Raw genomic sequence first — 16,533 nt, 5'->3', positions numbered from 1 at the left:
ACTATAACTTTGTATATTAACAAAGTTCTTATCCCATTTTTGAGAAGGGAACCGGAATGCCTAAGCTGCTGGGCTACTTGAATTGTTCTGGCAAGACGATTCGTCGGTGAAGATAGACTAGAGGTTGGTTAGTAGATTCAAGGGTAAACTTCAGAGTCACTTACTCGCATTAGCACCTCGAGATTCTCTAACCAAAGACAAGCAAACTTATATCTGGCCATTGCTACAGCCTTTGTCAATGGAATTCTCTTTTGTGCACGCCACTTGCGCATTCGATGATGGCGGAGAACTCGGCGCACTGTTGATCGAGAGATCCGAGCATCAACTATATTAGTGAGCAGTTGCGTTGTAAGGCAGGGCTTCCGCTTTGCAAGTTGGATGATGTACCGCTTCTCCCGACGCGTAAGAATCTCTGGCCGGCCAGTTCTAGGCTTGGATTCAAAGGTGGTAGAAGATTCGAAGCGTTGAAGTGATAGTTGGACTGCACGACGGCTGATGGAAAACGCGTTGGCAACAGCCGTCTGGCTAGCCCCCGCTGCAACGGCACCAGCAATGGCTGCACGTGCAGCTGGTGATAACTCCTGGCCAGGCTGACGGCCGACCGTCAATTTGGCACCAAGCTCGGCCAAATTGAACATGGTGGGCTGTATTTCTGTTGGTTGGAAGGTTGATGATGGGGGGTGTCGTGTCGCGATGCGCGTTTAATTAATGTGGGGTGCTCCAGACTTTTGGACACGTACTGTACCTAGCTGTGACCAACTGCCCCGCACTGTCAGAGCACCTGAAAATGGCAGCCCCACTCTGCTAAATTCGGCGGCCAGAATAGCAAATTCTATAGTTCCTATATAATTGTAGCTGGTTGATAGTTTTATTGTTTTGTAATTGAGGATAATATTTGTAGGGTAGTGGAGAGTGGGTCATTCGCTGATATAGATCACTCGCTGATAATATATATTACTGCTAAGAGGTTATATTTAGCCTCCTTAAGCAGCACTTCTAAAGCTTGCTTGTTCTCTTTAGTATTCTAGAATAGGATTTCAACTTTCATATGCGACTATGATAAAACCACAGGCAGTCCTGCCTCTGAAAGGGTTCACTAGTCGAAGGTATCTACTAGTCGGACTGTAGGTCTCGGTAAAGCCAAAAGGTTCATAACAATGCAAGTCCCAATGTCTGCATAGTAGGTAGAGCCACTGATTGCTATTGCTCACTGAGAAAGCTAGCTATCTAAATGAGTGATAGAATAGTAGGACTATATACAGCTTTCCTCCCCTAGGTATCTCTATACCTAGATGTTTAGAATATTTAGAACAATTATTATTCTCGTTGTTCCATCCAGAACAATGTTCCTTGGCGTTATTCCTTAGGAATGGGAACAATCGTTCTTGGCATTATTCCTAATCTCCCTAATCCTCATTGATCCTTCCTAGCTTGTAATGATTAGGCGCAGGCGCCGCCCGTCGGCTATGTAGGTCAGCCCCCACTGGCCTTTGTAGGTTAGTTTATAACAGCGACGGTAATTGTTTCTATTATTATATCTTCCATTCTCGTCATAGTAACAGTATCTATCTATAGGGCAGTAGCTGCAGCAGTGACTCTTAGGCTCCTAGACTATACCTTAGCTAGCATAAAGCTAATCCTCATCTGCTAGAGGTCTTAGAGAGCTTGGTGTCACGAATTAACCAATGGCAGGCTGTAGGGCAGACGGCCGCATGTGGGGACGCGGGGACGTCCCGAGCCAATCATTTGGACAATCAGGCGGATCAGTCAGAGACAAGCAAAGGTGCTAAGGTGCCAATGTTGCTGAGCACTCCACAGGATGTAAGTGATCAGAGTGATCAGGGGCATATCGCGATGAGCACTCAGGTGCTGTGACGAAACCATAGGCAGTCCTGCCTGTGAAAGGGTTCGCCGGTCGAAGGTAACTGCTAGTCGGACTGTAGGTCTCGGTAAAGCCAAAAGGTTCATAATAATGTTTGCTGCAATATCTGTATAATAGGTAGAGGCTATTGCTTATATTGCTTACTGGAGGACTTCTAGAGCCCTCTATAATGAATGACTATATACCTAACCGATCCTATTAGCTCGCCGTCGTTCGCCAGCTACTGTGGTCTACCCTCGATCGCCTTAGGTAGACGGCTACCTAAGTCTATCATGATCGCTCTCGCTCGCCGGCGACCCTGAGCTACCCAGGTCGTCCCCATGCGGCTGCCTGCAGCTTTCTCCACTGCTGATTGGTTCTGCCTGTTTCCGTTGTACCCTACTGGGTCTTGCTATATGGTTGGTTCGTGATAGGTGCTCATCCAAATCGAAGCACTAAGCACCCAAGAAGACAGCTAGTATATAGTCACTCGTTCTGGAGGACTCTGGGAGTTCTCCAGTGAGCAATTCAAGCAATAGTCCTTACCTATTGTGCAGATATTGCGGCAAGCATTATTGTGAACCTTTTAGCTTCACCGAGACCTACAGTCCGACCAGCAGATACCTTCGACCGGCGAACCCTTTCAGAGGCAGGACTGCCTATGATTTCGTCACACTTGGTATTGGGCGGTGGTAGCATTAGTTAGCCTTCCTCTTATTTTCTTCCTACTAACTACTTGGTAGCCCTTGTCGTTAGGTTCGCCTCTATGAGTGAAGTCGATTGGAGCGGGGATAGTAATAGCGTCCCTGTGAGAAGGCACGTTTGCAGTGGCCTTATAGGTCTGCGGCCAAAACTAGTAGGTCTTATTAGCCTTTAATATAGCCTTTAACTTTTCCGGGTACTTCTTCGACTAGGCTAGGTGCTTCCCTCTATAGACTATATACTAGAGGGGGATTTTATTTTTATAGGCTAGGCATTGAGCTTCTCTATTCTTGCTATCCTCTCTATAGGCCTTCGTCCTATACCGAGGACATAGTGGCGTTGACCTATAATAGTGCTGGGTATGGCCCTACTTCCAGCATCTAAAGCACTGCACTAGGCTTAGAGCAGCTCAATACGGCTCGCAGTCCAGTAGTTGAGCCCTCCAAATCACTCCCTTGTCGCATACTCTACGGGCCGCCTCTTGAGAGGTTAGTGTCACCAACACCATCGCCCGAGTTGCCTCTTGATACTTTAGCACCTAGAACTTGACCTTGTCGACTGTTTGGAGGCTAATCTCCTTTCAGAAAGCCTCCTCCGTCGTCCCTTGGAGGTCCTGCTTCCATAGTTCCTTCAATAGAACTGCAAAGGTTCTTTTACTTTCTTCGGCTTGCTGTCCGAAGGCCTCTTTCATCCATCCCGTATTGGTGGTGTGCCAATCCCTAGTCGTCGTACCTTGCAAGGTAACGACCGTGTCCCTATTCGGGAGCTTTCGGGCGGCGACTGCCCCCTTCTTAGCTAACGCCTAGTTGATAGCATATACAATCTGCTACGGAGTCCGGTTGGCTAGATCGGCCGGCATTCCTCTACCTCTAACAAGGATCTGCTTATTTAGGCGGCCTAGTACTATCTTCGTCGGGGCGACCTATTGTGTGTGGGGCGGGGGGGCGGTGGCTCCTTGAGAGGCCACTATAGCCCAGGATGATCTTTTGTCCTGTGCTCCTATAACTGCTACCTTGACTTCTTCGGCCACCACTTTGCGGAGGTTGGCCAATGAGATGGTTCTAGTTTGGTTCTAGGTCGCGTTGTGAATCTTGTAGACGGCTGTGAGGAGGTCCTAGCCTATTGCCCTTGCCGTCCCTTTCGCTTCCGGCTTTGCTAGAGCCACCAATTCGTCGATCGTCTTCTTGATAGTCTCTATGTCGGATAGAGGGGGGGGGGTGGGGGGGAGAAGGGGGGTGTTTAGGTGCCGCGACCTGTCTAGCCCGCCTTTTTCCCCGCTGATCGGAGGAGTCGGAGCGGCCATCCTGACCCTGAAGGCTCGGGGCTTGGGGGGGTGCAGTTCCGGTGTCGTCGGGGCAACTGTGGGTGGGGTTGGGCGGCTGGTTGGTCCGTGCGTCGATAGTCGATGGGAGAGATTTTCAGTGTACCTGCGGCGTCTTGGATGGCCCTACTTTCCACGCCCACTGCGGCCGCGCTGCGAATCGCTACTCACTATATATATATTGTTGCGTATGTCATAATCATTTTACTTGACCGCGCTTGATCCTGTTCTTACTTCATCTAACTAGTTACTTATATATTGGTAGGGGTGCAACTCTTCTCTCGCAGTTGATGGCTTGATCCGCTGCTGTATCAAAAAGGAGCATTGAAACTCCTAATACATCGCAAGTGGAGGAACCCTGGTGTTTGGTTACTATCTATGCTATACGCCACACATTGGAGAGGTCACAGAGAGCGCGTTGGCCGCGAAGGCCGTAACATGGGTAAGGCTGGCGCCATGATCGAAGTCACCATCCACCAAGTCAATGCAGATGGTACCGACCCTTCCGTGACCTCAACGAGACCAGCAACACCAGAATCTTCAGCCACAATCTGTCCGTCACCAACAACATCCATGGCAGCAATGGCCAATGCCCACCCCGCTTTTTGTCTACCTCTACCAGCTTTTGACCGTCCGTCCGCCCGTCTAATACCAGCTCGGGAAATAAGAGAAGGGCATGGTACAGAGTAAATATCATACCAGACTAATCGATGCGCATCATCCATTCTCGAGACAAGGAGATCCGGAAAAAAAGACGCCAAGAAAAAGTAACTGAAAGTCCGAGACGTTTGTGATAACTAAAGCATACGAAAACTAACAACAAAGCAAAACATCTTATGTATAAAAGTCGTCGTGATATGAGAGGCCAGGGATGGCTGGGTCCGCAAAAATCCTCCATCATCGCTGGCCCCAAGCCATGCCGTCCTCCGACGTATTCTGTGCTCCCAATGAAAGGGAGAGCATCACCAGGTCAATGCCTCACCAAGGATGAGTTCCAGCTGCGGTGCGACCGCAAAGGCGTTAGACGAGATCCGAGGGTTCAGGATCCTTTCTCCTCGTCGTCGACCTAAGTATCTGCAACGGTTGACCGCAGCATTAAATGCGCAGAACCTCCATGTCCGATATGCTCCTGTGTCGCTTGTGCAGGTTGGCGTCGGCATGGTTCCCAGATGCCTTTCTCTTCTGCGATAAGACGTTGAGCGGGCTGCTCTGCTGTAAATCCGAGAATCCATGCATTCCTACCGTGTTGCTTCGCTTCCGCCGGATGGGCGTGATAGGCGTGGTGACGGTCTCCAGGCTTCCACTCTTGATGCCCCGGAGCGTGCCGTGGTAGTACGGACCGGAGAACGCAAGCGACTCCTGGGTCGCCCTGTCGCTGTTGATGAGTTGCTGGTTGATCTGATTGCGGCGGAAGGCTCCGACGACATCTGAATTGCTGTCGAAGTGGCTTAGCAGCGGGTGCGTTGTTGCGGACTCTGTTGCGGCGCTAGCGTTACTCGCGGCGGTCTTCGGTCGTGTGGGGCTGGAGGCGAGATCGCCGTAGTCGGCTCCCTCCTCCTCCTCATCCGAGGAATCGGCGTCGAAGGCGATGAAGTCCTCCAGCTTCAGCATGCTCTCCTCCTCGTCTTCGTCCTCTTCGATCCTGGCAAGGAAGGAGTCGTCGCTCTCTTCGCCGAGCACGTCAGAGGTACAGGGGAAGAATGCCTCGGCAGGGCCGAAAGGCGGCATGTTAAAGTAGTCCCCAAACGTGGTGTTTGACATCATCGCTCCCATCATAATGAGTCCTGGGTTCCTCACCAGCGGGGAGGCGGAGACGTCAGGCCTGGAGAAGTCCAGGTGGAGCGACTCCGGCGACAGATCTAGCTGGTTCGTCCGCCGGGGCGTGAAGATGATCATCTTCCCGGAAGCGGGGTCCACGACGCCAATAGGCTTGTTGTCGGACCGGTCGAGATTAAACCGGCTTACGCGAGGCTTTCCGGGGCCATCCCGGACTGCCCGCTCCGTATCTGAGCCCGAAGACGGCTCCACTGAATGGGCCCGCCGCATTTGCTTCTTGCGGACGATAGGCTCCGGCACGTCTTCTTCGGTGGTATCACCGTCGGCTGACAAAGGAGAATTAGCGCTAACAGCTCCCCCACTCGCAAAACAAACTCACTCTCGTATCCGTCGAGCTCCTGTACTTCTGCAGGGACAGGCACGGGCGTTAGCTCTTCGGCGGGTAGCTCGCTCGGCCTGGGCGTGGCCATGGGCGTGAAGTCACCGGGAGCGACCTCGTCGTCCGAGTCCGGAGCTGGGTAGTCCTGCGAGCCAGCGTAGAAGTCCCAGAAAGAATCGTTGGAGGAAGTCTCGTCATCGTCCTCAATCTCACGGCGGAATGAAGGGTCGAGGGCGCCCTTTTCGACAAAGATGTCAGGGAAGAAGTCGTTGATGCTGTTGGATGTCTCGCTTGTGGTCGAGTCCGAGTCGCTGTCGGGCACACCGGCGAAGCGGACGTGGCGTTCGATGGTCTGCTCGAAGCGGTTGTGGTCGGTAAAGGGCTCCAGGGATTCTGCGGGGATCAGGTCGTCGTGATCGGACGAGATGCCGTTCCAGCTGGCGCTGTCGTCGGCCGGGTCGTCCTCTTCGGGTTCGGCATCTTCTTCCTCTGCTTCGCTCTCTTCATCTGCGTCGTCGTCGTCGTCCTCCATCAGCGGCCGAGGAGGGACCGATGCTCGCTTTCGCGCGACATTGGTAACAATATGCTCCTCCTCGGCCGCAAACACATGCTCATCGTCGTCGTCATCCGAATCACTGATATCCTCCACGCCGGAGTAGCCGCTGTCGTCGGACAGATCGAGCGACGACGAATCATAATCCCGGCTCTTTGGGGCCCGTTTTGGCACGGGCCGGCTTTTCCGCCTGACGTTTCGAGACATCTTGACGGCTATACTTTCGTACAGGGTTACACTCGGGAGAGCACAGACAGCGCACGGCCTCAGCCAAGCAGCGGTGAGCTTTGCAAACGAATTGTGTCGCGAGTCTCGAGCACTTGGGGGGCACGAGGCACAGCGAGAAGGTACTCGAATATAGGATAAGAACTTGTGGGTGCAAAGAATCTGTAAATGTCCTGAAAGCGTTGAGCCGTTATAGAGGGGGTGGGGGGTGCTTCTAAGTCGCTTTGGGCCTGAGACGTGGGCCTAGAATAGAACGTATGGATTTCAGCTCGATGGCAGACTTTCTCGTCGCGAGAGCAAGTGAGCCTCGTTCCGGGTGCGGAGACGGGCTCGAGACAGTGGAAGTCTGCAAAAACTTCGTCGAGGAGTGGCAGAATTGAGTATCTCGTTGAGGCTGCTGGACTGCGGACGCGCCGGGGGCATTGGCACGCCCGCAGTGGGCGCTTAGAGCTCAACGACGGCCGACGGCATCTTGAGAATCTCGACGAAGTTTTCGGTAGGTACGGTACTGAATCTCTGGACTGGTAGTGCGACTTCGTTGTCTGTGGGCGGGGGTTTGGTTGGGTTAAGGAGGGAAAGGAAGGTCAAGGAGGGGAGAGCGGGCCACCTGGTGGTTTTTGACCAGAACTTTTTTTCGCAGCGGTGGAACCGGGGTGGGGATTGGCTGGATCTGCAATTGGAACCCAGAGTGGTGGGCAGCGCCTGTACGGCCTGCGCTCTAGCTCGGCAGCTGGCAAACGTGCATCGAGCTCACCACCCGGACCTTGCTACTGCGTTAGGCTGGATGTTTTACCGGAGTCGAAGGCGCCGAACAGGTCACAGTTCTCGTCACCGCTCTTTTCTCATGCGAGGTGTCTTTGGATAGGTAGCAGTCGATTCAAATAGAAGTGCGGCAAGTAGCAAAATGTGCCACGGGGCTGCGGCGTCTTTGCCTTCCCGAGGCCATCTTGCTCGATACTCCCAAGATCTATTTCATCTTTCCATTACCCTCAGACCCATATGGCATCTTCGAGACTTCATCATCGAGGACTGCAACACTTTCCTTTTCGCTACGTCCCGGCCAAGCGCCTCGGCCGCGCAGCGGGGCGGCACAGCGACTGCCCCGCACTTGACAGCCCCTGCTCGACGCAGCTAAGCCAAACGCATGCCAGATATGACGACGTTAGGTGCTGGTTATGACTGGCATGACCCACAGCTCGATCTCGGCCCTGTAGGCTGTACACTATTTGCTCCTTCGAGCAGGTGGTCACGGTGGGAAGTTGCTTCGCATTTGCATTTTAATCATTTAATGTCTTCGAAGTCGACGTCGACTCCGCAGGGCTCCGCAGTGGTGTGCTTGTCTTCCAAGCGCTGTTGCGACAGTTCCAGCCGCCAGCTGGCGCTGAGGTATGTACATACATGTACTCGGTAGTACGGATGGATGCCGAAGCGAGTGAAGCTACCCGAGGCTTTCGCAAACTCTGAACGGGACAGGAATCCACTTAGCCATCAGGGACGTGACTCCTTCATAGGAGGAGGGGTTGTTTCACGAGGAGGTGCTGTTCCAATGGCGGTGCCTCACGTCAACGAGGGCTCAACGTTCGACCGAGCACGCCGTCTCGACGGCGTTGAGTCGGACCGTGCCATGGGATGAGTGTGTTCAGCCGGTGATACATGTAGACATGGTGTGGCTTTGCCGTTGCCTCAGATGCACAGCTCATTGCCAGTTTGGTTCTGGCAAAATTCAACATAAAAGGATCCTTGAGCAAATTGCAACTCGTGAGTCGAGAGATCGGAGGCTAGCCCCGATCCTGCGGGGTCGCCCTTGGGCGTCTCGAGTGCGTCTAGGCATCAGTAAGGGGTCAAAACCATACTCCGCAACATCTACTAGTCTGCCAGAAAATTCTCAGTCCATAGCTTTCAAACCGAAAGTTAGTATTATGGGCAACAAAAGGGGCTGTAGGAAGTTCAGAACCCCAACTTGATACCTTGGGAGCGGAGAATAGCCCGAGGCTGCCAGGGCAGTTGGTCCTTGAGACCTTCCCGGCTTGGCAGATCTTACAATTTAACTAAGCTCAGCTGGCAATCGCTTATCGCGTGGTCGGCCAGTGTTGCCGGGGAAACTCGCTTACATCCCTAGTTCAGAATAAACATTTTTTTGGCATGCAAAGGAATTCTGCAGCTGCAAGTCACGAGCCACTCAAGATCATTCTTTGTCCGTTGTGGACATTTGTCCATCGAATCTTGACTTTCCAAGCAGGACTCCAGTTGACCACGACATCGTGCAGACGCTAGTTCGAGACACGCAACGACCCAACACCCGGTGCCGATGGACAGGGACCCGGTCATGTCTGCGTCGACGCAGAGAGCCATGAACCTTTTCCAGGTTTATCTTCGACTGAGACCTACGCGACACAATGGAGCTGCCGCTGAGGACCGGTTTTTGACAGTGGAGACGCCAGACGACGATGATGCCACACTGAAGCACATTACGCTGAACCCGCCAAATGATCGACGGCGGGCTATCGAAAAGTTCGCCTTCACGCAGGTCTTTGAGGAAGATGCGACCCAACTCGACATCTTCCACTGCACAGGCGTGGCGGACTTGGTCAAGGGAGTGCTAGCACCGTGCGGTGGAGAGGGGACAGATGCCTTGCTTGCAACGCTCGGCGTCACAGGCTCGGGCAAGGTCGGTTGACTGGAGTCGTGAAGGGTGGCCGGAGATACTGACTTGCAGCATGGACAGACACACACAATCCTGGGTTCACGGTCCCAGCGTGGCCTCACCCAGCTCGCCCTCGACGTTGTGTTCAGATCGCTCGGCGACAACCTCCTCAACTGCGACGCCGACCCAACCCTAGAGAAGTCGATCGTCGCGTCCGACCCATCCGAAGCTGCCATTTTCTCTGCATCCACCTTCCTCGACAATGTCTATGCTGACGCGTCCGCGCCGTTTCGAGCCAGTGCAAGGGCGCCAGCCCCCGGGATGGTAGGGCATTCCCCACGTTCTACCCAGTTACAGCCCGATGAAAAGAATCAGTACAGCCCCAGTGGGCCAGAGCTCGCATCTCTCAATATGGGCGTGCGCATAGTCAGTCGGGAAGACTCTGCGCCACCTCCCACGCCGCCTTCATACCAATACAAGAACAACCATACAAGCCGTAGCCGTGGCGCTGCTTCTCCCCATAGCGTCGCTCGCGGCTACGGACCTCGTACTCCTCAACGCCAGCAAGTGCTGAAGTCGGAGCAACATCTCAAGCATTTTATGGCTCCGACGGCATCTATCCGTTTGAAGAAAGGCACTAAAGGTCCCCTCCATCCACAGGGCGATTCTCACGGGCCGGGACAAACACCGTCGCGCCGGCTGCAGCGCCCTTCGGCCTTCCCACAGCAGCCCGATGTCAGCGCCCTGTCCGTGTCGTGCGATCCGTTGTCCGAATACGCGGTCCTTATCTCCATGTATGAGGTGTATAACGACCGAATCTTCGACCTCCTCACGCCACCGATCAAATCGACGGCGACAAAGGAGTACCGCCGACGCCCCTTGCTGTTCAAGTCAACCGAGGCGTCCCCCGACCGGAAAGTGGTGGCCGGGCTGCGGAAGGTGATCTGCGGGAACCTGCACCAGGCCCTGATGGTGCTCGAGGCGGGCTTGCACGAGCGGAGAGTGGCTGGGACTGGTAGCAACAGCGTGAGCTCGCGCAGCCATGGGTTCTTTTGTGTGGAAGTCAGGAAGCGGACTAAGGGTAGCCGACGGCACGGAGGCGAAGTGCCATGGGGTGGGAGCGCTCTCACCATCGTCGACCTTGCCGGGAGCGAGAGAGCGAGGGATGCGAAGACGGCGGGCGCGACGTTGGCCGAGGCTGGCAAGATCAACGAGAGCTTGATGTACCTCGGGCAATGCCTGCAGATGCAAAGCGATGCGGCAAGCAAGGACAAGGTGAGTTACCAGATGCAGGCCCGTTACACACACGGGACACAGCGATGCTGACCGTGGCTAGCCCAACCTGGTCCCCTTCCGGCAGTGCAAGCTGACAGAGCTCCTCTTCTCCAACTGCTACCCGTCCGCATCCGCAATCTCGTCTGGCAGACACCGCAACCCACAGAAGGCGGTCATGATCGTCACGGCGGATCCTCATGGCGACTTCAACGCGACGTCCCAGATCCTGCGCTACAGCGCCCTCGCCCGAGAAGTCACCGTCCCCCGCATGCCCAGCATCACCCAGACCATCCTCGAGGCACAAGCCCAACGCCCACAACAACAACAGTGCTCGAGCCCGCTCGCCTTCTCGCCCGTAGAAACACGACCGTTCTCGCCGCCAGGCTACCCACAACTGCTGTCCTCGCCCACCATCCTGCGCAACACGTCGCCCATGTCCGACGCGAATCGCACCACCATGGAAGCTGCCGCGCTCGAGATCGCCCGCCTCTCCGACGACGTCGAGTACCTCCGGCGGGCGCTCGAGGCAGAGCGTACCGCCCGCCAGGAAGCCGAGTCGCACCTCCTCTCGATGGAAGACCGCATGATCGAGCTGGAGCAGGCCATCCGCGAGGACTGCACGACCGAGTTCGAGCGGCGGCTCGAGATCGAGATGGCGCGCTGGCGCGCCACGATGCAGGTGGAGATGGAGCGCGGCGAGGAGCACTGGGGCCGGAAGATCGAGGTGTTTGAGCGGAGCATGGGCGTCCGTATTGGCGGAGACTACGATGATGATGATGATGGGGGTGATTTTGAAGAGGAGGAGGACGGCAATAAAGAGAATGTCTTGGTCGAGGACGCCAGCCAGGAGTGTGAGCGGCTGCGACACGAGAATGAGATGCTGCGCCGCGAGCTGGCTGCCATGAGTCCCACCAAGCGGATGCCCCTTCAGGAACGCGGCAGCGATGCCAGTCTGGCGGTGCGGAGCAGGCCGATGGCTGGAACGGGGAGTCCGCGGGCTCCTGTTCGTACGGCTGCTGCCCGGGGTGGTGGCGGTGGTGGGGATGATGAGGGCAATAGCCTGCGTCTGCGGCTGGCAAAGCTGCGTCTTAGTGATGACCAGGCTTCGGCGCGCAGCTCGACGGGGAGTGGCAGCCCCAAGAAGGTGCGGCGGCTGCCGGTGAAGCGGTGGAATGCGGTCGGCGAGGATGACGATCTGTTTTGAGCTACGCCTCGTATAATTTGTTTGTAATTGGATCCTTGCTGAGTTTGGGTTATCCGGAGAAATACCACTGGACTGGGTCGGGAGAATGCACGGTTCGGAGGATGGCGTACGCGGATGTTATGGTATATGTGGTCCGATCGGACGCCTAATGACTAACGGCCTTTGTTGTCCGGTTACATTTGTTTTTTCGCTATGTCTACCTACGTGCGTCGCCTAGTCGTCCCGCTGGCTTCGCGAGTACGAATTACGATTCTCAACGCTCAGCTCTGGGCCTCTGGCCCAGAAAGCTGCAACGTGAGGAGCCAGGCCAAGTGACCTAGGGCCGTTAGAGCTCGGCGTGAATATATCTATCGCTGTGCCCTTTTTCAAACAGAAGGGGGGGTTTCAAAGGCAGAGGAGCTGAGGATTACGTGGTCATATCGCCGCCGTCGATAGTTATTGCACGGTATATAGGGGACCCCTAGGCGTTTGCAGGCAACGATGTCGTTTTGGCATATAACAGTTATAAGCCCGGTTTACGAAGTGGTCAAACGTCCACAGTCTACCCATAAAAGTTCCCTGGCTACTCAGAAGGGTCCAAAACTAGTAGCTTCGAAGATAGGAAACCGCACAGAAAAAGCGGTAAAGTGGGGCGGTGGAACGTTCTCCAGCCAAGCATCAAATCATTATTACACGGGGCGCGCTAACTACTGTAACTCAACTCCGACTCCGGATAATGGCGTCCATCCTCCGGCGTCTTCCTTGGTCCGGCCGGGCATGGAAGTCTCTTGTATTCCCCAGCACCAGTTTCAGGCAAATTCCCCTGGAAAGGAAACTGGAAGAAGAGCTCCTTCCCGGTTACGTTGCGTCGCGTTACTATCCCGTCCGCCTTGGCCAGATTCTCAAGGACCGCTACCAAATTGTTGGTAAGCTGGGACTTGGAACAAGTTCGACAGTTTGGTTGGCGCGCGACTTGAGGCATGGCAATTCCCACCCCCATCCGCCCTCCGCGCCCGACTCCCAGCGCCTGCTCTAAGAACACTGGTGCTAACGTGTGCCCAGCGGTCGTCGCCATGTCGCACTGAAGGTCTTTATACACTCCGAGAGTCTCGGTACTCAGGTGGACCACGAGCTTTCCATGTACAGGCGAATCTCGGCGGCATCGACGAGGCATCCCGGCCGCGGCAGTGTCCGGGAACTGCTCGACTCTTTCGAGGTAACTGGGCCAGACGGATCTCACCGCTGCCTAGTGCACCCCCCGCTGTGGGAGAGCGTCCTGACGTTCCTGCACCGCAACCCTGTGAGGAGGTTGCCAGCGCCCGTCCTCGCCGTTGTCCTCCGTCGCCTCTTCCTCGCGCTGGATTTTCTCCACACAGACTGCAAAATCATTCACACAGGTGCGCTCTGGCCTTCAATTGCAGTAATCCAAAAGACCACAACACACAACAGTGCGGGCTTTATCCCCAGTAACACCCTTTTAGTACACCCACCAGACGTTCGTGTTGCTAAACTGTCGCGGAGCAGACATCAAAGCCGACAACATCATGTTTGGGATTGAGGACGACTCGGTTTTCGCCACCTTTGAAGAGCAAGAACTGCTCGAACCGTCAGCTCGGAAGCTGTTGGATGGCAACAGAGCCATCTATGTGTCACGCGAGCTTCCGATGCCAAAGAAATGGGGCGTGCCGGTCCTCTGTGATTTTGGCTCGGCCGTGCCAGGGGGCATGGAGCATTCAGAAGACGTACAACCGGATGTATACAGGGCGCCCGAAGTTATCCTGGAAGCACCATGGTCCTACCCAATCGACATCTGGAATGCCGGCTGCATGGTAAGCACTCGAAAAGAGCGGGAGAGGAACTGCGGGTCCCAGAGCTGACTCGTATCCACGCCTCTCTCCAGATATGGGACCTCTTTGAAGGCGGTCACCTGTTTACGGGACATGACCAGGAGCATCAAACCTATCGAAGCCGAGCTCACCTTGCCGAGATTGCTGCATTGCTGGGACCACCTCGCCAACTGGTATACCGAGTGCAGCCTCCCGGCTGACTGGCGCATTACAACTACCGAGAATGGCTGGACTACCAATGCAGTAGGCCTTGATTAGATCAAGCACTTCGACTACCATATAGCGCCTCGGACAAAGGGCAAATACCGGTTGTTGATCCTCGATGGCCACGAAAGCCACTACTCAACCGAGTTCAAGCTCTACTGCTAGTAGAATAACATTATCATACTCTGTATGCCTCTATATTCCTCCTATATCCTCTCGCCACTTAATGTTAGCTGCTTTGAGCCATTGAAGCAGGCGTATAGTTGCCAGATCGAGGACTTAATACGCACGTATATTGTCACGAGGGCCGTCGTTCAAGGCTAGGGTCAAGCCTCTGGTGGTAAACTGACTGCATTGCAAGAATATTGAACTTGCAGGAGCAAAGAAATCCTCGAGACTGCAAGGTAGGCTTTAGATATAGGATGCGAGTAGGTCTGAGCTTGCATGCATAATGTAATGGAACATGCATAATGAATCATCACTTGGTATGATGAATCATTATATATACAAATGATATCATCATCATGGTTGGTGCGTTCCACCGTCATAATGCGAGTAGGTCTGAGCTTGCATGCATAATGTAATGGAATATGCATAATGAATCATCACTTGGTATGATGAATTATTATACATATAAATGATATCATCATCATGGTCAGTGCGTTCCACTGTCATATATATCAACCATATAAGCAACCTCGAGTTCCTTTATACCTTTCGCGCGGCCTTCTTTACCTCTATCACTAAGAGGAATATATAGAGTAGTTTTATAGGAGCTGGCCTTATACTATACGGTCTAGAGAGGGTACCTTTGAAGCTAGATATTAAGCTTCATATACTAATACCCCTAACCTTACAGCCGGGCACTATATAATCTTGAGTCTTCCAGACACTATACAACCCCCAAGAAGCTAACTTATAGTCAACGCTTATCAAGACTCATATTACCACCCACCAAAATAGCTCCCCAACTTCGATATTAGCTGCTATAGACTAGCTAATAAAAAGTACAATGGCTATAATGCACCAGGTAGCTCTCCTGCAGTGTGACAAAACCATAGATAGTTTTGCCCCTAAAAGGGTTCGCTAGTCTAAGGTATCTGCTAGTCGGACTATAGGTCTCGGTAAAGCTAAAAGGTTTATAATAATGCAAGCTGTAACGTACATTATCAGCGAGTCGTATATATCAGCGAGTCGTATACTTCCCCACACGACGCGCCACCTCTACACTTAACACTAATTTTCTTAATAACCCAATATGCCCTCTACTTCAAAGGAAGCCAGAGTAATCTTAGCACTAGAGGCCCTTTAAAATGACGAACATCTTAGCCTCCGAGCCGCAGCCAAGCTCTATAACGTACCAGCTATGATGTGACGAAACCACAGGCAGTCCTGCCTCTGAAAGGGTTCGCCGGTCGAAGGTAACTGCTGGTCGGACTGTAGGTCTCGGTGAAGCCAAAAGGTTCACAACAATGCTTGCCGCAATGTCTGCACAATAGGTATGGGCTATTGCTTGTAATATTGCTCACTGGAGAACTCCTAGAGTCCTCTATAACGAATGACTATATACCTAGCCGATCCTGTTGGCTCGCCGTCGTTCGACGGCTACCGTGGTCTACCCTTGATCGCCTTGGGTAGGCGGCTACCCAAGTCTATCATGATCGCTCTCGCTCGCCGGCGACCCTGAGCTACCCAGGTCGTCCTTATGCGGCCGCCTGCGGCTTTTACCCCTGCTGATTGGTTCTGCCTGTTTCCGCCGTGCCCCACCGGGTCTTGCTATATGGTTGGTTCGTGACATATGACTCTTTCTAACCGACGCGCTGGCCGGCCTGTACGACGCGATCTTCTAGCCAACTCGCGTAAGCTTACCAATCTAGAAGAGAAGGCGATAGTTCAGTATATGATTGAGCTATCTGCACGCGCATTCCCACCTAGACTAATTGGTGTGGAAGATATGGCTAACCATCTGCTATGCGAACGCGGTGCGCCCCCTGTCGGCAAGCTCTAGGCGCATCGGTTTGTTAAACGCCAGCTAGAGCTCTATATACGTTATGCCTGTCGATATAATTACTAGAAGGCTAAGTGCGAGGATCCGAGGATTATCGGGGAGTAGTTTACGCTCGTACGAAACACTAAGGCCAAGTACGGCATCGTGGATAACAATATCTACAACTTTGACGAGACTAGGTTTATAATAGGCATGATCAGCCTAGGCATAGTAGTTACAACCTCGGATAGCTTTAGCAGAGCCAAGCTGGCCTAGCCTAGCAACCGCGAATGGGCAATAGTGATCTAGGGACTTAATGTCCTTGGCTAGGCTATCCCGCCCTTCATCATCTTAGCCGCACAATACCACCTCGCCAACTGGTATACTGAGTACAACCTCCTAGCAGACTAGCGTATTGTAACTACCGACAACGGCTAGACTACCAATACGGCAGGCCTAGATTAGATCAAGCACTTTGACTTCTATATAGCACCTCGTACAAAGGGCAAAAAGCGGTTGTTAATCCTCGACGGCCACGAAAGCCACTATTCTACCGAATTCGAGCTCTACTGCCAG

At 53.6% G+C, this 16,533-nt stretch overlaps 3 protein-coding genes across 3 annotated transcripts; 2 read left to right on the top strand and 1 right to left on the bottom strand.

Moving 5' to 3' along the window:
* Nucleotides 1-4,979: 4,979 nt before the first annotated feature.
* Nucleotides 4,980-6,799, bottom strand: B0T15DRAFT_510922 (uncharacterized protein; the record flags this gene model as incomplete). Its single annotated transcript, XM_062867883.1, has 2 exons — nucleotides 4,980-5,986; nucleotides 6,040-6,799. The coding sequence occupies 2 exons, from the start codon at nucleotides 6,797-6,799 to the stop codon at nucleotides 4,980-4,982; spliced, it is 1,767 nt and encodes a 588-aa protein (XP_062723454.1).
* Nucleotides 6,800-9,143: 2,344 nt separating this feature from the next.
* B0T15DRAFT_393618 (P-loop containing nucleoside triphosphate hydrolase protein) lies at nucleotides 9,144-11,940 on the top strand (the record flags this gene model as incomplete). The annotated part of the gene is made up of 3 exons (XM_062864694.1): nucleotides 9,144-9,485; nucleotides 9,543-10,736; nucleotides 10,798-11,940. 3 exons carry the CDS (start codon nucleotides 9,144-9,146, stop codon nucleotides 11,938-11,940), a joined length of 2,679 nt encoding a protein of 892 aa, XP_062723453.1.
* A 679-nt stretch (nucleotides 11,941-12,619) lies between these two features.
* B0T15DRAFT_433398 (kinase-like domain-containing protein) lies at nucleotides 12,620-14,003 on the top strand. The gene is made up of 4 exons (XM_062865771.1): nucleotides 12,620-12,897; nucleotides 12,982-13,316; nucleotides 13,444-13,748; nucleotides 13,820-14,003. Exons 1-4 carry the CDS (start codon nucleotides 12,656-12,658, stop codon nucleotides 13,964-13,966), a joined length of 1,029 nt encoding a protein of 342 aa, XP_062723452.1. The 5' UTR covers nucleotides 12,620-12,655; the 3' UTR covers nucleotides 13,967-14,003.
* The last annotated feature ends 2,530 nt before the right edge of the window (nucleotides 14,004-16,533 follow it).

This window comes from Chaetomium strumarium (genome assembly GCF_033439665.1).
Source record: "Chaetomium strumarium strain CBS 333.67 chromosome Unknown B0T15scaffold_3, whole genome shotgun sequence".
Taxonomy (NCBI): domain Eukaryota; kingdom Fungi; phylum Ascomycota; class Sordariomycetes; order Sordariales; family Chaetomiaceae; genus Chaetomium; species Chaetomium strumarium.
This window is presented reverse-complemented; position numbering and strand designations above follow the sequence as displayed.